At 43.1% G+C, this 21114-nt stretch overlaps 1 protein-coding gene across 2 annotated transcripts in view; it reads right to left on the bottom strand.

The window, feature by feature from the left end:
• Window positions 1–21114, bottom strand: part of CCDC47 (coiled-coil domain containing 47) — a 40014-nt gene that overhangs the window by 9835 nt on the left and 9065 nt on the right. The window contains exons 1-12 of one of the 2 annotated variants that reach the window (XM_077460198.1): window positions 20388–20486; window positions 17763–18054; window positions 13297–13407; window positions 11481–11655; window positions 11148–11269; window positions 7897–7962; window positions 6671–6772; window positions 6479–6589; window positions 6309–6394; window positions 3539–3597; window positions 3342–3451; window positions 97–264 (exon numbers count right to left, since the gene is read on the bottom strand). In XM_077460198.1, coding sequence (XP_077316324.1) covers window positions 97–264; window positions 3342–3451; window positions 3539–3597; window positions 6309–6394; window positions 6479–6589; window positions 6671–6772; window positions 7897–7962; window positions 11148–11269; window positions 11481–11655; window positions 13297–13407; window positions 17763–18054; window positions 20388–20440 — 1455 coding nt within the window. In that variant the 5' untranslated portion in view covers window positions 20441–20486. Of the gene's footprint in view, window positions 1–96; window positions 265–3341; window positions 3452–3538; window positions 3598–6308; window positions 6395–6478; window positions 6590–6670; window positions 6773–7896; window positions 7963–11147; window positions 11270–11480; window positions 11656–13296; window positions 13408–17762; window positions 18055–20387; window positions 20487–21114 lie in introns of those variants that run through there. The other variant, XM_077460199.1, reaches the window with a different exon arrangement.

Below are 21114 nucleotides of genomic sequence, written 5' to 3'. Positions count from 1 at the left end.
GAAATGCCTCACTGCCTATGATTGGCGGTGTGCAGTGACAGCTTACTGGCAAGTTCGATCTGAACACAAACGAGCCCATCATTACAATGTGCTTACTTCCAGCCGACGCTGCTTGTCAGGATCTTCCTCATTCATGATGCGCTCCTTTTCTGCACGTTTCTTCTCCTCCCGTCGGCTTTGGGCTGCTTCCTGGCGCTGCACATGTGTTTGCTTCAAGAAGTTTTCTTCCACGCGCGAACGGTTCTTATCAGCTTTCTGTTTGCCCTGCCATCAACGGGTACAAAACATTTATGAAGTTTAACCGTGCAAAATATAGGGATGGGCAGCATAGATGGCAATTACAGACACAAATCCAGACAAGTGCATTAAAATATAACTTATGTCTTAAAATGCATATAAAAACAATGGAGGGGAATTTATTCAAACTGGAACTGACAGAATATGGTGCAGGTGCGCAAAGGAACCAATCAGCTTCTATTTTCAGCTCTGTCCAGTTCAGTTTTGAAAATGAAAGCTTAAATCTGATTGGTTACCATGCACAGCTGTTTCAGTATCTGGCTGCATCAGTCTTGGTAAATTCCCCTCAATATTTTCTTCCTTTAATTAGAGATGGAAATGGTTAAAAAACACATCAGGTTTGGAGAAAGAAAAGGCGTACAAAAAGGTGGACCTAAAGTGTAACTAAATGGCAAAATGTTATTTTTCTCCCATCTTGGATAGTTAAGGAGGGTTATAACCCGTCAGGTTTCTTTTTTGTCAACTGTGTCGGAGAGATTTCTCAAATGGGAGAGTACTCCATATGAATACGTCTTGCCATGTTTTTTTTTTTTTTTTATTAGTCGTTAGATATGTTTTAGTAATTTTTAGTCATTATAGTAATTTACAATATTTACTGTGATTATATAATGTACTATGAATGTCTACTCACCCTTTTTTATGTTGTACATGTTGGTTAGGGTGCCCCCTTAAGTTACTTCTGTGTCTGGGCGTGGACTTCCGAGTCCCAGTACATAAATACTATTCTTAAGATGGCTCCCTGAATGGCCTGAAGGAGCAGGCATGCTCTGAATGCAAAGCCGCCTTCTACCCGGAAGTGACATCACCCCTAAACGATCAGCGTTCTCCACTCCCCAGACTGAGCTGCCTATACTGGATACCACCAAGACTAGCCGGGACACGCAAAGGCGCGGGCACATCGGGATCAGCTATGGGTTTCACATCGTGGGATCACCATGCTATGCAAATGCTGTTTTTTTTGCCCCCTTATGAGTAGTTGACTTTTTAAGAGTAAACAGTTTCCGTATATACTGCACTTAGAGGCGCTGTGTCTTCTCACCCCAGAGATTTTCCTTCACTTCCCTTTCCATAGCCAAAACAGGAAATGAGAAGAAATCCCTCCAACGTCAGGGAATCCCACCCAGAGTGTCACCAAAAGTGTGCCCATTGAAAACTTCACCTCCATTAGTGTTCTCATTTCTTTTGCTGTCACTTTCAATAATGGTAAACAGGACAAATAGGAGAGGGCGACTCTCCCTAACAAGGGCACAGACAGCAAAAAAGCCTGATAGTAGTTCTAATCCCTCTCCACTCTGTCCGAAACAAACAGAAGTTATACTTCTACTTTAACCACTTGCTGCCCAAGGCTAGTCTGACACTTCTCACGTAAATGTAAAAATCTGCTTTTTTTTTTGCTAGAAAATTACTTCAAACTCCCAAACATATTTTTTTTTTTAAGCAGAGGTTTTAGAGAGTAAAATGTTAGGAGTTGCAATTTTTTTTTTTAAATGTCACACGGTATTTGCACAGCGTTTTTTTGAACGCGATTTTTGTGCAAAAAGTACATTGAATTTTAATGCACAAACACACAATATAATACTCAATGGTTGGTAAAATATAAAAGAGGATGTTACGCTAAGTAAAATAAATACCCAACATGTTACACTTTAAAATGTGCACGCTCGTGGAATGGCAACAAACTACGGTACTTAAAATTCTCTATAGGCGACACTTTAAAAAGGGGTTGTAAGCCCTCATGGCTTTTCACCTTGATGCATTCTATGGTGAAAAACCTTTTGTGATGCTGCAGCCCGCCCCTTTTACTTACCTGAACCCGATTGTTCCAGCGGCGGGGATGAGCACAGCAGCTTCAGCCACTGTCTCAGGTCCTCACTGGATAGATTTATAGCAGCAGGAGCCATTGGCTCCTGCTGCTGTCAATCAAATCCAGTGACACAGGAGTCGGGACGCTGCAGCAGGACTCGGGAGCATGCCCGTACAGGTGCCCCCATGGAAAGTGACTCTCCGTGGGGGCATTTGAGGAGAAGGAGGAGTTAGAAGCACCATGGGGGTGAGGGGGGACCTAGAAGAGGTGGATCGGGGCCACTGTGCAAATCACTACACAGAGGAGGTAAGTATAGGCATGTTTCTTTGTTTTTCAAACGAATCTTTAGAATCACTTTAAAAGCCTTTACAAGTTAACAGTCTGGAGTTACACAGGGGGTCTTGGTGCTAGAATTATTGCTCTCTCTAGCAAAACCTCACATGTGTGGTGCGAACACGATTTAGATATGCTTGCGCTACCTACCTGCATTCGCCTTTGCGTGCTAGCAGGGCGCTTTAAATTAAAAAAAAAAAATATTATTATTTTTACACAGTCTCTTTAAAAAAGATTTTAGTCACTTTTATTACCATCACAAGGGATGAACGTGAAAGCATGATAGCAACGTGAAAGCATGGGCAGTGAAAGGTTCTCTTTACTGAGACATCTGGGGTCTATTACACCCCAGATCTTTACTCTGCCCTTAAAAGCATCTGATCAAACCAAGACTGGTTTTGATCAGATGCTTTCACAGGCCCGTTTACATTAGATTGAAACCGAAAAAACAAAATGCTTGTGGCTTCCAGTTTCTTAAATGATAATGAGATGATCGGGGACGTCCCATTGCACGGTCATCTCTATGGTCAGGTTCCTTGGCGGGACGCATGTAATACTGACCCAGTGGCTATTTAGCCGCTTAGATTGCTTTTACTTTATTAAGCATCGACTGAAAAAATAAAAAATAAAATAAATCCGGGGTCATGCCTGCAGCCATGGCACAACCACTTCAATCAGAGGGCGTACAGGTACGTCCTTTTCAAGGAAGTGGTTAAAGGAGACAGAGCTGAGGATGAGCATCCACATTCTGATGATGCTCAGCAGCAGTCTACAGAGCAGGCAGGAAGTAGCACTGAAATTTTACTAACCTTCCTACAATACACAGCCTAGAATACAGCGAAGAGGAGTAACTAACAAGAGTTATGTATGCATGTAACATTAGTTGATGTAACGTGCATCCACTTACCTCTCTGTTCAAACGGAACTTCCTTACTTTGTCAATGCTGTACATGATCATGTTCATTAGCGGCAGAAGGGCCTCCATATCTTTAACAGATGCGTTTCCTCCTCCAGGCACTGTCAGGAAGGACAAAGGTTTACTCCAGTACAGTCTTACAGCATTACTTGCCGTACAGTGAATTTATAGCTCAACACTCTACTTACCATTAAATGTAAACAAAAGTGTCTTCTTAGTTTCTGGCAGTTTGAGTGGCTGCCCCTCCCTGTAACATATAGGATGTTATGAGACCACAGAGCCACAATTTACCATGAGAATCTCTAGAGGATCTACAGCCACGAGCCCCTTTTTTTTATATGGCAGACAATGAGGTTTACACTCTGATACAGCAAATATGTTTAAACAGTACCTGCAAGGTGTGAAACATCACCTTGTAAAACAATCCATTCAGTTTAAAATAGAAATGACAGGCAAAAGATTTTTGTACAGATATATGCAGCAGTTTACAAGTGTTTTATCTGGGGTTAAGGCTAAAGCCTTCAGCCATGACCCCAGTATCTTTTTTTTTCCAGCCGGTGACTGGCTCTCTTGTGACAGTGAGCCGAGGAGCTCATTAGCCACTGGATCACTTTCTCTCTGGCTTACCATTTCCACCGGCTCGCCTGAGAAACGATCCAACTGTGCAATTGGCTGGTTACAGAGGCAGTGAGAGACTAGATTTTCTCTGACTGCCTATATGACCCCAGAGGGCCAGAGCGACGTCACTTCCGGTCCAGGGTGGAAATAAATCTTTTTATTTTTTAAATACAAAAGATCAAAATGTTCTTTTGATCTTATGAAAATGGAAAATGATGGAGGCAGTCCCAGGCAAGTGGTTTGTCCCTTGGCTGATATAATACATAGCTAATCTCCACATCATTTGTACTTTGAAACTGCTACGTGCACTCCAATTTATGCAGTTTCATTTGAATGTATTGGAAGTATTATTGGTTACACATTGTCAATTTAATAACCTGGATATGCCTCTTGTGATTTAGATAAAATATTTAAAAAAAAAAGAAAAAAAATAAGAAAAAGAAAAAGAAAAAGATCCAAATGTTATTTTTTTTTATCTTTTTCTTTTAAAAGGGAGACGAGAGATTTGGGGTCTTTTTACTCCCAAATCTCTCCATAAAGAGGACCGGTCATCCTATTACAAGGGATGTTTACATCCCCATCTCTCCATGCGAACACATATGCAAGTCGTGCACGCATATAGTAGTATATAGTAGCAGGCATATAGTACAAGTAGTGTTCGCATGGTAAGGTATCGCCGCAAACGTTCAATCGAGAGCAATAATTCTAGTGCTAGACCTCCTCTAACTCTAAACAGATAACCTGTAAAGGCGTTTAAAGCATCGCCTATGGAGATTTTGTAAGTACCATAGTTTGTCGCCATTCCAGGAGTGTGCGCAATGTTATGCCGATTCATCAGCTTTAATATTATACAAACAAAATTGGGAATATAATAATATATATTATTTTTTTTTGCATATGTGACATAAAAAAATTGCAACAGTCACCATTTTATTCCCTAGGGTCTCTGCTAAAATAAATTATATATATATATATATATATATATATATATATATATATATATATATATATATATATATATATATATATATATATATATTTATATTTATATTATTATAACTCATTTTCTAGTAAAAAAATAAATTTTTTATTTACATTTTTTTTTCTTTAAATACTAATGGCGGTGATCAGTGACTTCAATTGTGTGGCAGGTAATCTGACACTGATGCTGGGGGGACTGACTAACTCTAACTGCCACTGAGATCACCAGTAACACTAATACTGATGATGTCAGTGGCAGTTAGTCAGAGGAAAAAAAACAAAAAGAAGGCACATTGCCACTGTCAGTAGAGAGCCCTATCTGGTTTACCCACACAGTGCTCTCTTCAGTCATTCACTCAGACAATTGGCAGGTTCTGGCCATAAATTATTGTCATGGACACGCTGATTGGCTTGTGCTGTAGCGAATGACAGAGCACCCTCTACCTGTAAACACAAAATCATGTACACGTATGTGACTCGTCTTGCCACAGTATAAGTGCCGTGGGCGGTCCTGAAGTGGTTACATTCTGTATTGGTTCCAGATTCTGTTCTATGCCTATTAGGTTACGTAAATTCTAACGATATGGATCGTGACCAGGTAGTGGTTATTGCAACATCAATTCGCACGCAAGTTGGGTTTTGTCCAACCCTCCTACCCTTGGAAATTGGATAAACATGTAATGTTTAAGAAATACACATACGATCAATTCTTAATTTGTTTTTTTCTTTTTTTTAAACATTTGGAAAAAAAAAAAAAAACTAACTATGGATGCATCACATTCTACTCTTGCTCTATAATAGAGGTTGGGTATGTTTTGAGTAGATTGGGATGGCCTGTTATAAAGAGTTTCTATATACTATTAATATGATATATTAATTATTCTGAAATATTTTTGAAAAATATGATATTACTGAATCAAAAGCATCAATGTTGTTTACTTATTTTCTGGTGTGCTTATTGCTTTGTTAGGCAACTTTGTTCTTTTTTTTCTTTTTTCTCTTTCTGTATTTGTTAGGACATTTTTTTTCCCTATAAATAACAACTGATGGGAAAAAAAAAAGTGCTGGTAAGAGCAGCTTATGAGCCAGAAGTGACACCAAGAGTATACAAAAACACACACACACACACACACACACACACACACACACACACACACAAGGAAACCATATTTGAGATTTCTGCCAGTTCTTTAAAATCACAGCTGGCTACAAACTGAACCAGAAATATACAATTTCATTAGCACCTAATGTGGAGTTATTCCTTAATACAGAGACTATAATTATCATGAGCTAATAGGGCAGGGTACCAAAAGCCATGACATCACTCACATATAATAGATCCCTGCTCTGATTACTTACTCTTGCATAATTTTTGGACCAGAAAATTGGTCCGAGAAATGGATGGATTCAATCTTATCAGCGTAGTTTGTTAGAAAGTGAACCATCTGTGGGAGAAAGAGAATGCAAATGTAATAGTTTGCCTAGAGGGAATTGGGCTAAAGCTATAAAAAGAGGTTTTAATTCCCCACCTTGGTGTCCAGGACACCGTCTGTCACCTCCCCCATCTCAGACAGAATAGCCAGAGATTCCGGGAGCCCCAGCTTGGCTGCAGACTTGGGTTTATCACTGCAGAACTCACTCTACAAAGAAGAAAACAGACCTGTTACGGTGTTTTATACCACAATCATAATTCATCAGCTACCAAAATATGGATACCTTACCAAGTCCTGCATCTCTTTCTGCAGCCGTGCCAGGGTCTTTCGAGTACCAACGGCAAACACATACGTATCCATATCTTCATCATTCATGGTCACTTTTACTTGCTTGGGAGAGAGACACAAAAGAAAACATAGTTTTAAAAACACACCACAGAACTGTGGATCTGAGATGATTTTCATAAGTACAAAATAGCAAGCAATAATTCTGGAGCTCTTTATAGCATTTTTTGATTTTCCCCAAAGATTTAGGCTGGGTTCACACATGTACGGTGCGAATTGAGGCTGGGTTCACACTTTTGCGATGCTAGGCATCACATGTGATGTCTATGCGATGCACACCCATGCGATACGATTCCTGTCTGATTTCACAGATTGCAAAACTGATTTGGGGGGGGGGGGGGGAATCATTAACTTTACATTCACACTGGTGCAAACACAGACATTGCATGTGATTCGCACCGCAAAGCTGTGCAAATCACATGCAATGTCTGTGCGATGCAAATTCAGCCATACAAACTGCATGGCTGAAATCGCATCACATTCACACCACAGTGGTGCAGGACCCTTTTTTGGTCCGCACTGGAATCAGATCGCATTGGGTTTTCACACCCATGCAATCTGATTCCTGTACCATTTGACAGTTCGCACTGCGATCCGATCTGGGGGTGTCATTAACTTTCTATTGACACCCGGTTCACCAGTAGCAGTTCGAAGAGGGCAGTGTGAACTGCCTGCGATTGTCACGTGATGCGGAAACCCACACTGGAATTGTGCTGGATTGCTGCATATGTGTGAACCCAGCCTGAATCTCTGTTTTCACAGTTAAGTGACAATGATGTAGTCGTTCAGTGTTTCAGGTCAGGTTTAAAACAGGATCAGGTCAGGTTTAAAACAGGATCAGGTCAGGATTTTATCCTGTTAACAACTGAATGACAAGTGTGCAATTCAGAAGCATTCCCACAGAAGTCGATGGGCCTGAATTTGCACCTGACCCAGACCGTGCTGCTCAGGAAACTGACAGGACTCTTTTTTTCAATTTGCACTGAAATCGCACTCCGGCTGCACCGGACATACATTATGTGAACAGGCACAATAGAAAGCAATATTCTTTCACATGCCATGCAAACTGGATGCGGTTCAAAAGGCATACAATTTGCATGTGTCAACGGAGCCTTAATGAGAGGCAGTATGGGGGAAGTAGTATCTAAAAAAGAAAGAAAAATACATACCACTTGATCACAAGTTGGACGCATCATACGAGCCAACACATTCAACAGGTCCTGGCGTTTCAAAAACTAAAAAACAGAAAAAAAAAAAAAACTTTGAATACCATTCCCGCAGAGAAGCAAACAACTGGACATACCCTTCAACTAAAACTTAAAAAACAAAAACAAAAAAAACTTCCTTTTCAGGGCTATGTGATCTTTTAGAAACATTACATTCATTAGAAATAAAGAATCTCTATAAAAATGCAAACATAATGCTGTGAAACCTTTTCTACAAGCAATTGGTTAGTCTTCTAATGCTTTGGCTTAAAGAATATTGCTGTCAAACATATGACGTCTGCCCGATCTGCAGCTGGAAGGGTCTCTGTTAAGGCTCAAGTATTTTGATTTTTGCAACAAGCAATAGATCAGCATTTCAATTTGATTTGCAAGGCTGCCGACTTAGATCTGTCTATTAGAATCTATAAACAAGGATCGGGGGGGGCCTCTGGCTGTGTTGGAGAAGCTCACCTACTTAAAGACCCATCGTTTGTTTACAAGTAAAAATCTGTATTTTTTGCTATAAAATTACTCAGAACCCCCAAACATTTTTTTAACAGAGACCTAGAGAATAAAATGGCAGTCATTGCAGTATTTTATGTTACACGGTCTTGGCGCATCAATTTTTTAAACACATTTTTTGGGGGAGGGGTGGGATTAATTTGAATGAAAAAAAAAAAACACACACACACACACACACACACACACACAATATATATCCAAAATTTTTTTTATAATATGAAAGATGATGTTAAATCGAGTAAATAGATACCAAAACGTCATGCTTTAAATCTCCAAGGGCGACACTTTAAAAACTTCAACAGGTAACCAGTTTAGAGTAACGGAGGTCTAGTGCTATAATTATTGCTCTCACTCAGACGTTCGCAGTGATACTCCAAATGTGTGGTGCAAACACCGTTTACATATGTGGGCGTGACCTACATACGAGCTTTAAAATATATATATATATTTTTTTATTATTACATTTTTACAATGTCCCTTTAAAAACTTTTTTTAGATCACTTTTATTGCCATACTGATACAGAATGGCAGGTCCCCTTTATGGAGAGTTTGGGGGTCTTAAAGATATCAAATCTCTCCTCTACCCTTAAAAGCAAAAAGGTCAAAAAAATAAATAAATAATAATAATTTGTATCTTTTGTTTTAAGCAAAAAAAAAAAAAAAAAAAGTTTACATGGAGAACAAATGGTGTTGGAATAGTCACACTGGACTGCAATAGTTTGCTATCTTTTGCACACGGTTTACTATGCACCATTTACTATGTTTAATCACTATCTATATGATATTTTGTAGAGCCAACACCTTTACCTTTGTTCACCATTTCATTTGAGTCCACAATCTTTTAAAGCAGCGGCTACACGATTTATTATCATAATTCAGGTGCCATCACCAGCCAAATTGTTAAATTAAATGTTTACATGGCCCGAGAACTGGAAGGGACGTCACTCCGGTCCTCCAAGGGCACAGAGATGAGTGGTGGTCATCTTACCATCGCTTATCTCTATATGGCAAGACACTGCCGGCACTGGATGGTTCCCGGGCTCAGTGATCGGTAATATAAGACCGGGAAGCGACGTGAGGGAAGGGGGGCACCTCTCCCGCTGCTTCTTAAAGTGATCACGCAGTGAATCTGCTGTAGGAACCCCTTTTATCTGAAAGACCGCCGCCTAGGGGAATAGAAAATACTGGAGTTATGGCATCTAGCTGCAGCCATAACCCCGGAATTTCACGTCAAAATAATGGAGTATATTGCAAGTTAGGTGGTCGGCAAGTGGTTATCTTTTCCAATTTCATAACAATAACAAGAAATGTCAAAGTTCAGTGAGGCCCCTCCCCCATCTGGCTGCGTGAGGTCCCCTGGTGCAAAAATCCATACCAGACCCTTACTCGAGCATGCAGTCTCCCAGGCTAGAAAAGGGAGAGGGACACAAGCGTGCGTCCCCTCCTGAACCATACATGCCCTCAACATGGGGGGTGGTACTTTGTCCCCATGTTAATAGGAATAGGGGCCTCTCCCCCATAACCCTGGCCCTGTGGTTGTGGGGGTCTGCAGATAGTGGGCTTATCGTTACCTGAAAGCCCCCTTCAACAATAAGGGGTACCCAGATACCGACCTCACCTCATTTGAATGATGTTATTGACATGTCCATGCTTGTTCAATGAGAATACCTGGGAGACCTGCCCCTTTGTTACACTTTAAACAATAAAATCGAATTATCTACTGTCCTACGATCAAACTTTCTGTCCAGACCGAATAATTTCAATTAAATCCATGGGTTTTGCTTGAAATCAAGCAATGACCATGTCTTCTTGATAATTCAGAGACTAGATGGTTTTTCACAGAATCAGATAAAACAAATTAGGATTAATACCACAGGCATGACCATATTTAGGGCCGTAGATAAGGGGGTACCACCAGTCATCCTGTATGGGACCCAGGCAGGAGGGTGATTTGGATGTAGGCAGGGAGGGTGATCGCCGCATTGGGGGGGGGGGGGGGATTAATGGAACCACTCCCCTGTATGGCGTTCTGCAGCAGCTGAAAGCTGGCATCTTCTCCTCCCCCCTCCCACTAGCTTTCAGCTGATGCAGAGAGGGCCATACAAGTGATCGGTTCCAGTATCCCCCTCCCATCGTTTACCCTCCCTGTGTGCCATACATTTCCCCCTGGCACCCGCGCAGTGCGGTCGGCTTCCCTCCTCTTTCCCACTGGCAGCTACAAGCACACATTAGGGTCCTTCATGATGGAGTGTGTCATTTACCAGCCCCTTCCTTTCCTGAATGAACACAATGAGCGATCTGTACTGATCACGCACTCTGTCCATTCATAGCTAAAGCATAGCAAACTATTTGAGATGGATGCTGTCAGGTTGGCTGTATGGGGCCCCTTTTTATAGGTCTAGCATTAACCATCTAGTTGATGATTTGATGTTATTTGAATAGATTGTTCAGGTGTGTCCTCCTAATTACATAGTTTTGGTAAATCGAAAGGAAACTGTACATTACATATTGCACAGTCAGATCATATAAGTGTATGGCCAGCCTAAAAAAAAAAAATAGTAATATGAGGAGCTACCTAATGTATACAGTCAATTTGTATGCAATCAGGATAGATCCAATCTGCTCGCTGTGAACAATACAGGCGAAACCCATTACTTTGGCACAAAGACAAAACAGGCAAACAATGACAGCACCTTAAGTTGAATGAGCATGCCCTCACAGCACAGGCGTCCCGAACACCACAGGTTGTAAATGTGCTCGTTCTCTTGATTCAGCTTCCCTGTGCTCACTGCTTCTTTGCTTGTCCCATCATCTCCTGCAAAATGAATATGAACGGTTTTAGTTGATAATGCTGGTTCTGTAAATCAGACAATATCGCCTGTGTATCAAAACACACCCAACTTTTTTTTACCTTGAAATGCTTTATTTACAACACAGTGCCATCTGCAGCCTGCATATTTTCTGCAAGTAAATACACTTATTCCTATCAACAGACGCACTAGATGTCCCCCCACTGATACACTCACCTACAAGAGAGAAGTTGCTCTCCAGGAGCTCTCTGTGGGAGTTGAACCAAGCATGTGCAAGGCGGCTGTTCTTGTTTTTGCCAATGATGTAGTTCATGATATAGGCTAAGAGGCCAGTGACCATAAGGATTTCCATATAATAGCTCTCCCAGCTGTTCTGTAGGTGAGCAGGGACCTAGTGGAAAGGTAGACAACAAATAGAAACCAGGATTAGATGGTAAATTTTATGTTCTGGGAGTGGTAACCGTGTATTGGGGAGGTGCAAAAAAAAGATACTGCACTTCAAACAGGTATCAGGACTCTAGGTGGGGGGAGTGTATCCCCCACCTGAAGTTCTGATACCTGGTTGGAGTGCACACCAACAGAACCTCCATGCATGAGATGATATACCATCATGGCAGCTGGATCTATTGGTAAATAACAACTGAAGTCAAGTGAAGTCGCACGATTTCAAAACCCCATTCAGCGTTAACCAGGGCTTACTCCCGTATACATTGCAGAGGAGAAAAGGATACACAAGCTGGAAGGAATGGTGAGGCTAACACATTGCTGCAAGTACTTGTATTAAATACAGTTTTACCTTGACTAGCATTCTGCTCTAGAACCGAGGGTCAATCAGCTGCTAACACTGCAGAGTATTGCTCCTCAAGCAGGCTGGACTCAGCACACACCTACGAGGCATAGAGTCCGTAACCTGGAGAGACGGCCTTGTGTATCACCCTGCTATGCTACCATAGATACTTTTGTTACAAGCACATTTGTATCTGATACAGCCACATTCCTGCACAGATCACAGAGATAAGGACACACAAGCAGGCAATACTTTGATTGGATTCAGTTAACCCTGACCAGCACTCCGCCGCCACAGCCGATGGTCAATCAGCTGCTACACTGCAGGGTCCTCCTATGAGGTGAGAGGCTGGGGCAAAATGACTGGCACACAGCGAATGGTGGAATCATTTGGATGAAGTGGATTTCTCTGCTGTTTGCACATGCACTTTCCTTTACGAACTGTCCACCTGGATCATCTTTAATTGGACACTATTATTGCACTATTATCACTTTGGAGCATTTACTATTGTGATGCGATTGCCATTTCTTGCCATCAAAAGTTATTTTTGCACTTTATTATTTATATATTATAGTCTAGCACTGTCACTGAGGTGTTTCCCTGAAGCTTGTTAAATTAGATTTATTGATCATAATCATTGATTAAACACTACATTAATATTTTTTTTATATGCATTTGTTGAGTTAGCACCACATTACTTTTTACTGTACGCCTTTCCGTGTGAGAATACCTTTTATGTTGGCAGCTACTTATTGACTTATCCTGTCCTATTGAGGGTTTGCGCATTCGTTTACTGCTTGTCATACTGCAGATTATTGCTTTCAAAGCAGACTGGGCCCGGGACATACAGATGAGGAGTAGAGTCGGTAGTCATCTTGCCTTGTGGAATTGTCTATTATATACATCCCACGTCGACTTTTAGCTCCCTATTTTTATATCCAGTGGACGTCTCATACCATAGGGAGGAATCGGGTCTCCTATATTAAATCCTAGGGGGAGTTAGGGGTTGTAAAGTGGGGCATTCGGGGAATGTGGCGAAATGTCTGGGGCGGGGGGGAGAGACATCAGGGCCGCCCAGTGAGGGGGTCTACGAGACATGCAATATAACATTGTAATTTTTAGTCCAATTTAATCAATACATTTATTTTGGTGGCCTCAGCAGTCCAGTATCCTTTTTTGACTTAGAATATAAATTTTTCCCCATATTATACAATATATTTAGAGAATAGGAATGGTTTTCCTTACATCCACAATGGTGATAGGATCCTTGTTCTTGCTGGGGCTGCCTGAATCAATCTTATCTTCATAACCTTCAAACTCTTCATCATCGTATGGTTCAGTGTCTGTATCCGACTCCTGAGACAGAAAAGGAATGAGGTTGTCATGTAAAGTTGCCATTAAAAAAGAAAGAATACAAGTAAAGTGAAAATGCATCTTTGGAGATCAAAACACATCAACTTAACATTCTATGCTTTAAATGATAAGCGCTTAGGGTGCTAATCAGAAACGCGAGACTATGAGGTGCTTTTACCCTAGCACACAACCTAGCAACTAACCCCTAAACCTAACCCCAAAAGGAACCTTAACCTAACCTTAAAAGAGAAGTACAGCCAAAGCTTGTTTGGCTGTACTATTCCTGTGGATCACAAGAGTGCAGTCCGTTCTGCACTCCTGTGACCCATTTTCAGCAGACAGCGGGCTGAAGCCCACTGTCAGCTGACGTCACAGAGCCAGTCCAGGCTCAGGCAAGATTGTGACAATGCAATCATCACAGGCAAATTACTTATACTGTGCCTGCTGGAATATGTACATCACACGTGTACTGTGCCTGCTGGCATATGTACATCACAGGCGAATGACGTGTACTGTGCCCACAGTGCCGCCTGGGATTTGTACATCACAGGAGAATGATGTATACTGTGCCCACTTTGCCTCCTGGCATATGCTCATCACAGGCAAATGATTGAGGGGCGACACAGTGGTGTAGTGGTTAGTACTCTCACATAGCAGTAAGAAGGGTCGCTGGTTCGAATCCCAACCACGACACTATCTGCCTGGAGTTTTGTGCCTGCGTGGGTTTCCTCCGGGTACCCCGGTTTCCTCCCACAATCCAAAGACATGGAGGTAGGTTAATTGGCTTCTGTCCAAAATTGGCCCTAGTACATGAATGGTGGGGGGACCTTGGATTGTGGGCTCCTTGAGGGTAGGGACAGATGCGAGTGTGCAATGTACAGGGATAGGGACAATTGTAGACACTCACTCAGGTTGAACTGGATGGACTGGTGTCTTTATTCAACCTTACTAACTATGAAACTATGTGTTCTATGCCCCCTGAGATATGTACATCACAGGTGAATGATGTGTACGGTGCCCGCTGTGCCTCCTGGGATATGTACATCACATATCCCAGGAGGCCTTACTATGTAATTCACAGAGGAAATGGGGGGCAGGCAGGGCCGGATTAAGAACATCATGGGCCTGTTGCTGAGGATTTTGGTGGGGCATTTTATAAAATAAATAAAAATGCAAACAATTGGCAACATTTCAAAAATATTTTCAGGGACTCTTTTTTACCAGTGGTATATTTACAGTAGCCGACATCCCCTATATCAGTGATGGCGAACCTTGGCACCCCAGATGTTTTGGAACTACATTTCCCATGATGCTCCACTACACTACAGAGTACTTGAGCATCATGGGAGATGTAGTTCCAAAACATCTGGGGTGCCAAGGTTCGCCATCGCTGCCCTATATATATCACAGTAGCAATCACAAAATTAAATGAGTAGAACAAATATGAGGACTGAGAAGATTTCCTAACAAACTAACAGAAGTCTGTCCATTCTAGAGCTAGTAACATTGAGGGTATTCAATATTATTTTAAAGAACTGTTTTTGTGGGTAAGAGGCATAGGAGAGGATACGGATGGTATAAAAGTGAGGGAGAGGCATGTGGAGGGTATAACAGTGTGCATTATGTACAGGAGAGGAGTGTGTGTGCGGGGGGGGGGGGGGGGGGGTTGACGAACCCCTCTCCTCAACAGGTCTATGTCCGCCATAAATGTCCAGGAACCAGCACTATCCAAGACCCTTTAGCCCACCCAGTCACCAGCCGTAAATCAGTCTAGGGTGAACCACATGGAACTCCTTTATTAAAGCACATGTTACAACAGATACACAACTCAGAGGGCCCCCCCCCCCCGCCACCCTTGGATTCAGGGCAGGGTAAACTGTCCAATCACAATAGACACACAGGTCAGGTGTATTCAAATTTCTCATCAATAAACAGTCTTATCAGGGAGAGCTGTTGGAGGAATTTGCCCCCACCAATCTCACAGCTAAATTACATACACGTCCCATAATATCCAATGCAGACAGACAAAATAGAACATTGGAATACAACCCCACCCCAAACGATCAGGTTTTTAGTCACCCTGTGCCCCTAATTGACGCAGGGTGATTTACACATAAGAGGGGCAAGGGGAGCTGGACACAGAGTCTCCAGAGCTCTCCAGGGTAAGCCGAATTCCACAACCCCCCCCCACCCAAAGTGACTCCTGTCACAGGGGGTATGATGGGGGCAGTACGTACAGGAGAGGAGTATGGAAGGTATTATGGGGGCAGTATGTATAGGAGAGAAGTTTGGAGGGTATGACAGTAAGCAGTATGTACAGGAGAGGAGTGTGGAGGATATGACAGGGAGCAGTATGTACAGGTGAGGAGGATGAAGGAACCTGGGAAGGAAAAATGTAAAGGTTTGTGGAAGGATGTTTAGGGACTGCAAAGTGGTTAAGCTGACCAAACATGGATTGAAATTCAGCCAATTAAGCAGAGACCAGCCTTAGTTGATCTATGTATGGGCTAGCTGGCTGTACACAAGTCAATCTATTAATCGACTTGAGTACAACCAGCCTGTCAGGTTTTTCCCAAAACAATCAGAGCTGCCAGCTATAGTTAGTAACACTGATCATTGTATTCTGTGGGTAGGGAAGGCTCCCCACTGGCAGAACACAATAAAACTGTGGGAGCGATTCCCCCATCCATAGGTCAGCAGATGAGAGGGTGTGTGGGGACAGGCTGGGGAGAGGGGTCCATCAGCAATGGGGTGCGAGATGGTCATGGAGGGATATCAATCAGCGGGTGGGGGGAGTAACTGGGGGTGATATCTTTTGCAGTAGGGTCTGTCATCTGCAGGTTGGGAACTGGTCACCTGTGATAGAAGTTGAAGTAAGGTGGCTAACATGGAAAGTGGCTGGGGAGTGACCTGGTTGGTGGCGAGTGTGAAATGGATGATGTATTTCAAGTTTCTTTCACATTTGTGGTAATGCTTACTGCCCTCTGAAAAGTGATCTGTGGTGGATTGCTGTTCAACGAGTGGTATAGCAGCAGCTTTTTTACATTGCTAAATGGTAGTTTTACATTGTTGGACTATGCTGCTACTGCGAGTGAGTTTGACTTGCAGTTGCAGAGTGGCCCCATTGAAATCAATAGGCAAGTTTGATAGGCAGTGCTGCCTGTCATACTCTGCAGGATCCAAGCTTTCCATTGAGCTCAGTGCCTCTGACAAGAAGTGAGGAGAGGCACTGTGAGCTCATCTTCTCAGTCTGCTGCAAACAGAGTGTTCCAGCTTGTATTTAAACTGGCCCCTCCGTATGTAGCTTCTGACATGCTGCACAAGGAGCCCCGTATCTCCGGAACCGTAGATGATAGGCACCCCAAATTTTGACCAGTGCTGGGGTAGGTCTTCATATACTTTGGGGTCTCTGTGACCCCTGGTTGCTGAGCCACGACCCTCAAAGTCGATTGTTTGTTTTTTTTTTGTGAATTTTTTTGGTAAATGGGCCTGGAGCTGCAGCTCCAATAGCCCCAATGTTAATCCGGCCCTGGAGGCAGGCCTAGAAGCACATCATCAGGGGGCCCACCTGCTGAACCTAGAAGAGCCAGCGGGCCGATCAATGTCTGGGATATAATGGCAGTGCAGGACTGAGCGGTGGCAGGGCATGAGAAGATCTCAACAGACAACACTGGATCCAGCGGATGGGGGCAGTATCTGAAATGTACAGCACCCCCCTCCTGGTAAGCGGGGGTAACAGGAAAAAATAAATACGTTTAAAAAAAAAAAAAAAATTGGGGCATGGGTGATTATCTGCTTTAAAGGGAACTGTGCTTTGCCCATACAGGGAAAAGCATCAGATTCACTTTAATGTTCCCATCCCTCAGAGCTCATACATAGCTTCAGTTCTCATCGTGGTGGTTGGAGATGAACCCACAAAGAGAGAGCACTTAGCCAATCATCAAACACTAGTGCCATCACACTGAGCAAGTCACAGGGTATTTCCTATATTCCTGGTGACCAAGCAAAGCAATGTGGCAGCAAAACAGAAGAGAGTATGTGCTTCTGGGGAAAGGGGTCCTGCATGGATAAAGCACAGGTTTGAGTAAACCAGCCTTTCTAATCCACACTAAGCTTCTCCTCATTAAAAGTACTAGGCATTTCTATGCCAACATTGGAGATGAAAAAAGCTACTCCTAGTACCCAAATAACGTCTGAGAATGATAACTTATGTTTATTGACTATACTAAAAGGAGTACTTTTAAACAATATGATTGACAGTGTTAGGAGGTAAAAAAAAAAAAAAAAAAAAAAAAACACACACAATAAGGTTAGTACATCCAGTCACATTGTTGTGATGAAGCCATAGAACATCTTACTTGTCCCTCTGCATCCAGTTCAAATTCCTCCTGCCCTTCCACTTCTACCGTGGCCTCTTCATCATCCTCCTCCTCTTCCTCCTCCTCATCTTCCTCCGGCGGGCTCTGCTGGGGAGGGTGGACAGTAGCCGTCTCCTCTGGAGTGTCCTCAAACTCTGCAAAGTCGTTGTCATCATATTCTGTCACATCATCACCATCGTCAAACTCTTGGAACTTGGCACTGGAGGTGTTCATCAGCAGCAGGAGGACGACAGCCACCAATAGGCGGGACAACATCTTTGCCGAATACATACTACAGAGGGGGGAAAAAAAAAGACAGACATTATTATATTGATTTGTGAAATTAGTAACTTAGCCTAGAACAGTGGTCTACAAACTGCATTCCGTCGGTCAGATATGGCCCAGGGGACACTATTCCTCACACCGACACCAAGGTGGGGGCACTAATACACCCAATGAAACCAACAATGGGACACTATTTCTTCCATAGACACTAACAATAGGGGGCCATTTCTCCCACTGACAATAATGCGGGTTAATTTCTCTTATCAATACCAATGATTGGACACCATTCCTCCTACTGGCCACAGGTGCTATGGAATTTTTTTTTACTCCCACTGACCACCGGAGTCAGCTCAGCCCCCCCCTAATGCCTGAAGGACAGTAAACTGGCCCTTTGTTTAGAAAGTTTGGAGACCCCCTGGCCTAGAACATTGGGTGCAAATGTGTGATAGATTTTAAAAAAACATCCTTCTTATTTTGTGATCTACACAAGATATATATGGATTTTAAATGCTGCAGTGCAGTTTACACGTCTTTAAAAAGTGTTACTAAACCCACAACAGTAAAATCAGTCTGTATATGCAGTACAGCATGCTTGTTATACTCACTGTGAACTTAAGGGGTTAATCCTCTGCATTGTGTAAAAAAAAAAAAAGCTTTAGGCCCCTTTCACACTAACGTCCCGTTCAGGCCCGCCTGTCAGTTTTTCAGGCGGACCTGAACGGGTGCTCCATAGAGCTCTATGGAGCGTCGGATGTCAGCGGTGACATGTCCGCTGACATCCGACCCGCTCCGATCCGAAAAAGTGTGACGGAGGAAAAAGCTATTTTTCCATCCGTCTGCGGATCGGATCGGATGACGACGGGCACTGCGGTCCGTCGTCATCCGATCTCCCATAGGGGAGAGCGGCGCTGTGACAGGTCCGTCCCTGCACAGTGTGCAGAGACAGACCTGTCATCTCCCTGCTCAGCGGGGATCGGCGGAGTGATCCCCGCTGAGCAAACGGATATCCACGGGGCGGATCAGAACTGATCCGCCCCGTGTGAAAGGACCCTTATTCTGCCTTCTCTGATCCTTCCCTTCTACTTTCCCCAAACCATCTCTTGATAGAGCAGAGGCTAGGCGACAAGCGGAACATGCTCAGTTTGGTGTGTATTGCAAGACTTGTTTTTTTTTTGGGGGAGGGTGCATGTGATCAGCACAAGGCCAATCAGCACTGTCCAGAAAGAGGGTCAGGGGTCCTACAGCTTTATAGGACAGTCAGAGTAGAAAGAAAACTCCTCCTACAAGCTTTAACCAGACACTGATATAAGTCACAAGACTGCTATATACTGTTGAGAAAAGGTATTCAGCAGTTTATATTTACTAAATGAATTGCATTTCCATGTTCTGTGGGAGGCCAGATATAGTGAATGAAGGGTCCTGGGTTTAGAAACACTTTAATGAATCAATCTTAGAGATTTTCATTACCCGAACATCATACAATATATGTAGTGTGGAAACTTCTACAAACCACCCGCGTAACACAGACCTGACTGCTGATTAACAACAGTAGATTATAGCTTATTAACGCTATTTTTTTTCAGACCCCGAAAAGGATACAAGTGGTACTGGGATACATGGATCTTCCTAGCACATCAGGAAATCTTTAATAAGCGTTCCCAATGTGCACAGCGATCATTATCACTCGCAGTTTTATCCTGCATGGGTGTTGCATGCATTGCTGGAATCTATTATGCATCTTACTCCAATCTACAGTATAGTGTATTGCCATACAAAACCAGGGACTAGCTGAATTTTCATCATGGTGTATGGCAGCCCCCACCTGACAGAAGGCGATTTCTTAATCAAATTCTGTCGAAGGGACATTTTGGAACATTTTTTGCAAACTGCAGCTGCGGATCGTTGCATTCTGAATGCAGTTAGTGTAGCTATAAGAATTGACTGTCCTGGTGGGGTGGGGGCAATAGATAGAAGTCAGATGTGTAGCTATAATCGAACGTTGAGTGTTCATACATTTTCAAACCTGGGATTGTCTCAACACATTTGTTTCTACACTGAAGGAATGGGAGGGGGGGGCCCCACTGCTGACTTAACAAGCGCACAATCCCCATTTCCCCTGAGATCTGTCAGCTGGGGTGTCTGGCACAGCTCACAGACAAGAGATCATCCCCAAATCCTTGTCTATTTAGAATGGACACAGACTTGAGGATGGCTGGTAAAACGCCATACGCCTCAATATGCCGACATCCTCTGGTTTGGCAGCACACACCAGTTTATGTCAATAGAGACAGGTTGGCTTATCTGCAGGGTTACAATAGCGATTATACAGGGTACACTAACCTGTCTGCTCGATTGTATCTCCCTGACAGCCAAGGCAGGATGGGGGAACTCATCTCATGGCTACGGTAAACATAGATTAAGGGTCTTTTAATGACAACAGTAATCTAACCAAGCTCAGACAGTAAAATATTTCAAGTAATCTCCTTAAGAGGTAATCCCTTCCTGGCTCACTGTGCCCTGCATAACACCCCTCCCCTGGAGTCCCGTTACCATTCTGGACATGCAGTAATACGCATTTACAACCAGAGCGAATGTCTGGAGAAGAGTGTGCAGGAGCCTGTGGACTGGACTTGTGATCCACTGATCCTGGTTACAATGCTTTGCAGGCAATAAAAAAACAAATGCTATTTTTTTTGCCTGCAAAAACATATGCATGAAAGTGACACTAAAAGTTCATGTTTTTTTTTTAAATAACAAACATATCATACTTACCTCCACTGTGCAGCTCGTTTTGCACAGAGTGGCCCCGAACCTGCTCTTCTGGGGTCCCTCGGCAGCTCTCTCGGCTCCTCCCCACATCAGAGAATCCCCTGGGAGAAGCGCTCTTCTGGGGGGCTACCTTGTGGGCACACTGCCGTGTCCAGCATTCGTCCATAGACGCCGAATGCAGGACTCGGACTCGGCCCCCCCCCCCCCGGTGGCCACATAAATGATTTGATTGACAGCAGCGGGAGCCAATGGCTGCGCTACTATCAATCTATCCAATCAACAGCCGAGAACCCCCTAG

The sequence above is a fragment of the Lithobates pipiens genome, unplaced genomic scaffold (assembly GCF_037356315.1).
Source record: "Lithobates pipiens isolate NorthernLeopardFrog02 unplaced genomic scaffold, aLitPip1_a1.2 Scaffold_28, whole genome shotgun sequence".
In the NCBI taxonomy this organism is placed as follows: domain Eukaryota; kingdom Metazoa; phylum Chordata; class Amphibia; order Anura; family Ranidae; genus Lithobates; species Lithobates pipiens.
This window is presented reverse-complemented; position numbering and strand designations above follow the sequence as displayed.